The sequence below is a fragment of the Benincasa hispida genome, chromosome 12 (genome assembly GCF_009727055.1).
Source record: "Benincasa hispida cultivar B227 chromosome 12, ASM972705v1, whole genome shotgun sequence".
Classification (NCBI taxonomy): Eukaryota; Viridiplantae; Streptophyta; class Magnoliopsida; order Cucurbitales; family Cucurbitaceae; genus Benincasa; species Benincasa hispida.
This window is the reverse complement of record NC_052360.1, coordinates 4,985,379-4,994,846: the sequence shown is the minus strand read 5'-3', so window position 1 is coordinate 4,994,846 and position 9,468 is coordinate 4,985,379. Positions and strand designations below refer to the sequence as shown.

The 9,468-nt window shown below is 28.8% G+C and overlaps 1 protein-coding gene and 1 non-coding gene across 2 annotated transcripts; both read left to right on the top strand.

Moving 5' to 3' along the window:
* Positions 1 to 2,048: 2,048 nt before the first annotated feature.
* Positions 2,049 to 4,165, top strand: LOC120068344 (reticulon-like protein B2). The gene is made up of 5 exons (XM_039020082.1): positions 2,049 to 2,453; positions 3,011 to 3,191; positions 3,269 to 3,410; positions 3,505 to 3,574; positions 3,677 to 4,165. Exons 1-5 carry the CDS (start codon positions 2,243 to 2,245, stop codon positions 3,844 to 3,846), a joined length of 774 nt encoding a protein of 257 aa, XP_038876010.1. The 5' UTR covers positions 2,049 to 2,242; the 3' UTR covers positions 3,847 to 4,165.
* Positions 4,166 to 6,688: 2,523 nt separating this feature from the next.
* Positions 6,689 to 6,772, top strand: TRNAL-CAA. Its single transcript has one exon. It is a non-coding gene; the product is annotated as a tRNA-Leu (tRNA).
* Positions 6,773 to 9,468: the final 2,696 nt, after the last annotated feature.

Genomic DNA, 9,468 nt, shown 5'->3' with positions numbered 1-9,468 from the left:
GTGGAGTTTTTCAGCTTGTTATTTAATTTTTTAAAACAAATCTTTAATATTATTCTCAGTATTTGAAAATTACCCATATAGATTTGAACCATCTTAAATTTCGAACATGAATGTTTATGTGAGGCTACAATGTTATTTTCAAACTTCATTGACCAACCATAACGAGATGTGATGCAAGTTTTGTATAATATTAAAAAAAAAATAAAAAAAAATAAAAAACTCAGTCTTTCAAATATTTATGCATAATTATCAGACAGGTACGATGCAGAATTTTGAATCAACAAACCTATATTTTCTTTTACTAACGCAACAAAAATTCAATTATAAACAATATAGTTATGAGCCTATTAACGTAACAACTTCATTCAATACTTTTTCTCAAATTTAGATTGTATTTAGAATATATTTTCAAATGTTTAATTTAAAAATAAGTCATTTTAAAATAAACTAGAGAGTAAGACAACCATTGAAAATAGTTTTTCAAATGTATTTAAATCAGTTTTTATCAAAAGTATTTAAATAAAAACGATTTTTTTAAAAAAATATTTTTCTTAAATCAATCCAATTGGGCCCTTATATTTGTTCTTATAAAAACGTCTATAAATTTTCTAGCATCAACGTAGTTAAAAAGTTCATACTCTCACTTCTTGTACTTAAAAAAGAGAGGAAAAATTACCTTTTTAGTCTTTAATTTCATAAGGTTTGAAATATAAGTCTCGATTTTATGAAAATAGTATATTTATGAAAATTTTTAATCATCACTTTTATAAATAAAACAATATTTAGATGTATATTGTAAATGTCTATGTAAATATCAATGCAGCAGACGTTGAAAAACGAAAGGGAAAAATAATATCTTGAACAACAACCCTCAAACTATCTCCACAATGGAAACTCTCATAGCTTTACCTTTGATTTCAAAAGTCACATACCACCTATCAACCACGGATCACACCATGACTACTTTGAATAGTTATTCTCACTTATATACCCATGATCCTCCTCTTATCTAACCAATGTGGGACTTTGGTCACATTCTAATAAAAAATCATAAAACTAAAGAAAAAATTATAATAAAAAATTATTCAACTACCTTTTAACCTATTTTTAAAAATCTAGAAGGAAAATGATATATTTTGAAACCTTCCCAACCAAACACACTTATTGCCATGTTGAAAATGTTCCATTGTGACCTTACAATTTCATTTTTCCTCCACTTTGACAAACTTTTGAGAAATGATTTTTTATGAAAATTTGAGAAAAAAATCGAAAGTTTAAAAGTTTCAAGAAATTTCGAAAAAGTTTTGATTTTTCTTAATTAATTGGTTAATTCAGTTCAAATTTTTAAATATGATATTTTAAATTAAAAATAATAAATAATAAATTATCCCATAATCTTTAGATTTATTAATAAAATTTTGGAGACTTACAGAATACATTTTGAAATTGAAGAACCAGAAACCGAGGACTAAAAAAAAGTCATTTACTCAATAAAGAATCATGCCTCTAAATTTAATCTAGTTAGTTACTTAATTAATTAAATGTATCTTCAAATTAATGTTTTCTATATTAATAAACACTGCAATACTCAAAATAAAAAGTAAAATGATAATTCAATTTAATGTTTGGATTCAAAAGAATTTAAAACGTAGAATGCGTTAAACGAGGGGCAATTAAAATAATATTAAATAGTTAATATCAAAGAAATAGAAAATGGAGGAGTTTTTGTAAGCTAGTTAGAAAGAGAATCTCCAACGTCCGTACAAACCACGTGGCGGCAGATAAAAAAAGGCAGGGGGGAGTATTGTGAAAGTGATGGAAGTCACGTGCCAAGTCACGTGGGTGAGTTGCGGGATTTAAATTTTTGAACGAGTGGCTACGTGTTCGAATCGGAAGCGATTTCTTAATGGAGTATTTTTTTTCCTTTGTGGTTGTCAATGAAAAACCTAAAAATGAAGGTGGGGCTCTAAATCAGTAAATCTGGTCCGTCCTGATTTGGACGGCTGAGATTCCTCCTTCGAGATTCATCATTTATTTATATAGAGAGAGAGATGAACGGAGATAGAGCGCGCTCTGGGGGAATAATCAACCTTCGTAGTTGTGGATTTCTCTGAGCGGAAACAGCAAGTGGAAGGTTTTCGTTTTTGATTTTTGGATTCGTTTTTGTTTTTTCAAGGGTTTCTGTAAGTGGTTTTTTTTTTCTCTCTCTGGGATCTGTTGAAGCTTTTACTTGGTTGTGGCCATGGCGGAGCATCACGACCACGAGCATCAACACGAGGAGCCTAAAGGTGAGTCCTTGCTTGACAAGATTACCGAGAAGATTCACGCTCATGATTCCTCTTCTTCCGATTCGGATGATGACAAGGGCGACACTTCTGCTTCTTTCAAATCTAAGATTTATCGCCTCTTCGGTAGGGAAAGACCCGTCCACAAGGTTTTCGGCGGAGGAAAACGTAAGTAGTTTTCGTTTTTTTCTTCTGTTTTTGTTGTGTACTGTTTCGAGGAGAAGTTTTGATGCTACAAATGGTTGGTGATTTTTTTTTTTTTTTTTTGGTTTGTTTACTTCCAAGTGGCTGGATGTTGAATCTGGATGATTTTTGTTGTTCTTCATTTTTGTGTTGATTTTCTTTGATTCTGGGAGAGATTATATGGCGTGTTAAGTGGATCGGTGTCTTACGGATTGTTTCTCTTCATTTCCGGAACTTTTAGTTTGAGTTTTTGTAGATCTGGATCTATTTACAATCTTCTAGCTTACGATATTCAGTCAATCCTGTTTCATCCTCCAATTGTTGGTTTACAATCCTCTATGACCTTTCGAATTCGCAATTTCAGGCTGCGAATTATATTTATTTGCTTGATTGTCTAGTATAGTGTCATTGTTTCTTTCCAAAATTGAACTTGATCTTCTTGATTCGTTATAGCCTGGAATTCACCTTGGGCGAAAAACGTTTTGACATTATGTAACCAATTTTCGTTTATGTATGTAATGCTCATTGTTTACCCTCTGCAGCGGCTGATATCTTTCTATGGAGAGACAAAAAGGTATCCGGTGGAGTTCTAGGAGGAGCAACAGTCGCATGGATTTTGTTTGAGTTGCTTGAATATCACTTCCTGACCTTGATTTGCCACATTTTAATGGCCGCTCTAGCAGTAGTGTTTTTGTGGTCAAATGCTTCTTTTTTCATTAACAAGTAAGTTTTTCTAGCCTGGTATTTGATTCATTGTATGAATGTTCGGTTAGTTGTATGCTGACACCTTTTCCTTACAGGTCTCTGCCGCACATCCCTCAAGTTCACATTCCAGAGGAGCCAGTTAAAGAGATTGCCTCTGCTTTGAGAGTTGAGATCAATAGGGCCATCGCTGTCTTGAGAGACATTGCATCAGGAAGGGATCTGAAGAGCTTTCTTTATGTATGTTAACCTCTTCCTCCTGGAATTTGATACTTGAATCTAGTTTTTAGTTTCAATTTAAGAAACTCATTGATCCCATGAGTTTGATTGGTAGGCAATTGCTGGTTTGTGGGTTCTGTCCGTTGTGGGAAGCTGGTTCAACTTCCTAACCTTGCTATATATTGGTGAGGAATTTTTCATTGTGGATTCCATTTCCAAATTGTTATTCCTCCTCTATAAAAGTCTTGCATTTGAATGACTTTTTGTGTCAAATAAATGTGTAACAGGAGTTATCTTGCTCTTCACCGTGCCTGTGTTCTACGAGAAATACGACGACAAGGTGGACACATTTGCAGAGAAGGCGATGGCCGAGATCAAGAAACAGTATGTAGTATTTGATGCTAAGGTGCTTTCTAAAATCCCAAGAGGACCACTGAAGGACAAAAAGATTGCTTGAGAGAGATGCCCGACTGTTGTGGTAGTAGCCCTGTCGTTTTTTTCTTCTTTTGATCTAAATATGCACATTTGGTGGTAGGCTTTTTTGTCATTGGCGTTCTGAAGTTTCATCCATGGAAGAATCTGTCTTTTATACTTGTGTTCTCATCAGTGGGTTGGCAATGTGGATTAATTTGTGGATTGCTGATAAAAATACACATGATTTTGCTACAGTTTTAAGGCCCTCTTTTACATGTAAGCCTTTAGTGAAGCACAAATTTTAGACTTGTTATAATCAATATTGATAGGGGGTTTCACATATAAAGTGAGTGTTTCATTCTGGCTGGTTTTGCGTTCTTCTTTTCTTATCTATGGTTTTTCTGGTGGATTATTCCTTATAATTCTCCCCATTTCACTCCCCAAAAAAGGAAGTGACTTGATGCCTTGCAGGCAACAAGAATGTGGATTGTTACCTACCACACAATTGTGATTCTTGTGAAATCTGCTCAGAGCATTTTATCCTTTTTCTTTTTCTTTTTTTGAGAAGGCATAAATGTGGTTGATATTGGGTCAAATTTTACTTGTCCTATGCTTCTATTCCTGGAACATGGTTTCATTCAACACAAATACAATTTCTTGATAGTTCCACTCTGGTTAAGTTAAAAAAGATTGGAGAATTTTTTTTATTTGTATGTCACAAAAATAATTTATTTATTTGTTTGTTTTTATATTTATGATAGCTAGTGAGTTAATAGACTAGAGAATCTAGTGTTAGGAATTTGGGTGTAGTTCTTTGAACTTCAAATTGTTTGGGAATGACTTGAAAAGCTTAAAATTACTATCAGGTAGAAAATCACATTGAAGAATTACTAAATTGATTTGATATTCAATTTTACATTTTTAAATGTGATTTTTATATTATTAAAAGGGACAATTGAAATATAGCAATTGGGTCTAAAATATCCTTAGATATAACATAATTTAAAATTAATGTGTAAATATAAAAAATCTTAAATTTAGCTTTGAAAGTTTATTAGTGATAGATCATACGATTAATAATAGTCTTTCTAATAGGAGGAATTTACTAGAGTATATCACTAATATATTTTGTTATATTTAAAATTCTTAAGAAATATTATTATATATTTAATTAATATGGTGGATGGTTGGATTATATAGTTGTAAAAACATCTTGATATGTCGAATAAAACTGTTTTATTGAACTTTTTAAGATTTTTTAATTCTGAAATGAATCGAGCTTATAATTTTAGGATACCATGGTACCATCCTTTGTTTTTAATATATAACTGAATAACTAAGATGGCTTTTTAAGTTCTTTGTAACCCTCAAAAAGATTTCGTTAGTAGAATTAATAACCCTCAACTACTAAAGCATTACTTACATCATCATCAATAAAGTGAACATTAATATGCATGGAAAAGGTCCAACATAATAAAGTAATATCACATCAACGTGAAGACTACACTTTATTATCTCTAATTATATGAAAGTTTTTATTTTTAATTTGTATAAAAACTCGTAAATTTTGGTACAAGTTTCAATCATATTTCTAAACTTTAAAATTTTGACAATTTATGTCTTCAATTAGAAATTATAAGTGAATATTTACATGAATTGACGTTGTAAACATTCACACGAATTGACGTGACAAATCAAATTTTTTTAGTACACAATGTTGAGACGCTAAAGATATCATCCGTTCTCAACAAAACGAGATCTTTTTAAGTTTAATTACTTCATGCTGATATTTTGAGTTTTATACGTTAGTTTGTTTACCCTTTTTAGGAAAATTTTATATCTAGTTGCCATCTTATCAACATTCACAGAAAAACTCAATGGTATTTTCAAAAGATTTTGAGTGAATTGTAAAAATCATCCCCAAAGGGAGGTTGTAACAATGTGCATCGCTAAAAACTTTCGACCATAATTATTAAATCCCAGACTTTTAAAAGTGCAGAAATTATATTCTTAAACATTCAAGTAGAAAAATTAAACCCTCAAATTATGGTAAAAAAATTAGACCCTCAAACTTTCATAAATGTAAAAATTGAATCCGTTCTCATCTTTCTTACTCTTTCTCTTATACTATCCACATTTTCTGTAAATATTTATTCTCAGACACTAGAACAATATCCATTATCCTAACCATGGCGAAAAACTTTAATCGAAATCTCAAAATTTAGGAAATATTTCAAAAAAAAATTGTTTTTTTTTTAATGAATGAGCTAAGTTAATTCAATTCAAATTTTTTAGTTTTAAGGTTCTAATTACAAGTAATTGTATAGTTCCACATGCTAATATTATTTCCAATGAAGGATGAAACTTCGTCCATATGCTAATTTTTATAATTTCCAACTTAAACATTCAAGTGTAGAAATTAAATCCTCAAACCATAATAAATGTTAAAATTAAACCCTCACGAAAATTTTTATTTGTGTCAAATAAGTTCCTGATTTTTGAAAAATTCTTAATAAATTTTTAAACTTTTAATTTTTCTCCTTTTAAGTTTCTGAACAATAAAATATGTCTAATAGGTCCTTAAACTCTAAATTTTATGTTCAATAGATTCCTAGTTTTATCAATTTTGTATCTAACCTTGTCTTATTCCACATATTTTTTTTTCTTAAATTCATATATCTATTAAATATAAAATCAAAATTTTAAGATTTTATTAGACATAAAATTTAACTTTAGATCTAGGAGATCAATTGTCAATTTTTTTTAAAAAAAATATATATATATCAAGACCTATTCAATTCAACGAAATATAAATATAAATATATCTAGATGAGGGCATTGTCAATAAAGTAGATGAAAAGACAATTTGAGTTAACAAGCAAAAAGTCAGGATGGCCGAGTGGTCTAAGGCGCCAGACTCAAGTTCTGGTCCTCGTGAGAGGGCGTGGGTTCAAATCCCACTTCTGACAAATTGTTTTGTGCTTTGTTTCTTTCATTATTTAGTACTATTTCTTTTGGCAGTGTTGGGTGGAAAGTTTATTTTTTTTTATTGGTTTTGTTTTGTCGGCCTCATCGGGGATTGTCATTAGCCATTTCGATTGTCGTGTAATGACTTCAAATTCAACTTTTTTTTTTCTTTTTTCTACCATAAATATTATATATATATATATATATATATATTATATATATATATATATATATATATATATATATATATATATATATATATATATATATATTATATTTTTGGAATTCAATTTGTAACCTTGTAAATCTCATCTGAGTAATTTAATATAATTACTTTTTCACTAATTCTTCTTCTTTATCGACTAAGACGGTTCATAGATTGAGTTGGATTGAAGAACTTTTTAGACCCAACTCAATTATTCGGATAGTAAATTTCTTCACCTTCAAATAATTTTTATTAAAAAATAACACAATCTAATCCATTCATGAAAATTTTGGGTTTGATTGGTTCAGATTATGTCATTCATTTAAATTTGTGTTAAAAATAAGTAAAATGTTAATGCGTAAATTTTTTTATTTAATTATTTTCATTTATTGAATTAAGATCTACTAACTCAATTTCAATTTATATAATGAGAATTTTCTTTTCAAAATGCCAAGAAAGCTATTTTTAAAAGTTGGAAATTAAATTATTCAAAAAATAATAAAACTAAATAAAACTAAAATAAAAATATGGTTGTTTTTAAATATAGAAAAACAAACCAAAATATTTACAAAATATAACAAAATTTTAGAACTATCAATGATAGACGCTGATAAACACTGATAGACTTCTATCAATGTCTATCAATATCAGCGTTTATCAACGTCAAATATTTTCAACAGTTTTACCATTTAAACTAATTTTTCATAAAAATATGTATATATAATTGTATCATAAGTAAAAAAAGTCATTTTAAAGTTAATAATAAGTTCTGGATAATTTTGGTTATTTTAGGTAAATTCTTTAACCAGATATAATTTTCATTTATTTGAACTCAATCCAATCCAAAGAAGTTGAGAACCCAATCCAAACCGCGATTAGGTTGATTGGTTTCTTCGAGTCATCGGATTTTTTGGACACCTCTATTATTAAGCTTAATTTAAAAATCATATTATTATTATTTAAACTAATTAGTTGAAAGACAATTTCAAATATTAAAAGTTCATTGATTTTTTTAGATAACCATATGTAAAATTAATATTAAAGAAAACTTAGAGATAACTATATGTAAAATATTGAAACTTAAGGCACAAAATAAAACATACCCAAGCAAGCACAATTTAACTTGCATATGGATATGTTAACGATCAAAAGGTTCGAATCCCTTAGTCTTATGTACTAAAAGAATGAAAACATGACACATCCAAACGAGCACAACTTAACTTGTATATAGATATATTAACACCAAAAGGTTCGAATCCCTTGATCCTATGTACGAAAAAAAAAAATGAAAACATACCACTAAAAATGTATCCTTTTGAAGTTTAATACAAAACAAAAATAGCTCGGAGTCAAAATATAACATTAACTTAACAACCAAATAAAAATCGAGTTCCAACTCTTAAGACCAAAGGGGTATTATTTTCTGAAGAGAATTTTTTTTTTTAATAATAAAAAAGGTTAAATTACAATTTTAATCCCAAAATTTTATAATTTGTATCTTTTAGTTATTGAACTTTCAAAATTATAACTTTAACCCTTGAATTTTAGATTTTTAAAAAGCACGGATCTACTGACACAAAAAATTAAAATTTAAACTTATATTAGATATAAGATTTAATTTTTTTTTTTAAATAATTGGTAAAATAAATTTGACTTTATGAAACAATTACTACTAGACACCTTTTGAACGCTCCTTGACCAAATAAGCATAAATATGAAACTTCTAAAACTTAGTTGGTCAATTTTTTTTTTTCCAAAAAAACAAAAAATTACAAAAATACCTTTATTTCCTTAAAAGTTAAATTAAAATCAGGACAAGAAATAGAAACAAAATTTCGTCAAACCCAGATCTATTGCTTGGAAGGCAATTATCCAAATCGTTGGACTACAAACCTGTTTTTGAAGAACAAAAACAGCTTTATTACAAAATTCTAAAATTTCTTTGACCCAAATTACAAATTTTCTTCTTATATGCATTGCTTTATAAGAATCACCGATAGAAATCTCACCTTATATAACAATTTTAATATTTAAAACTACAAAATTTTATAAATTATACGAAATAAATGCACTTAAGATTTGTTTTAACTTGAAATGATACAACTTCTTAAATACTTAAAAGAACTGTTTTCTTATCACTTAAAGCACTTCTCTAAAACATTTGAAAAATAATTCAAAACATAATTTTCTTTATCTGATTGATTAAATAACTAATTTTTTAAAATGAGCATTAGGCCTCTCTCTCTAGTTGCGATAGTAAAAGTTTCATATCAACTGCTCGAGTTTTAGCAAAAGCCGCCCTCCGAGGTCGTATCGATTGGTTGAGAGGTTTGAAAGAGAACGTTGTTCTAGGAGGAATGATACCCGTTGGTACTGAGTCTTTTTCGTTTAAATAAAAAAAATGAGCAATTCTATAAGGTTAAATAAAAATGAAATTAATCATTTGAGATAATTGCTATGCTTAGTAGAGAAATCAGTATTCTAATAACTTCA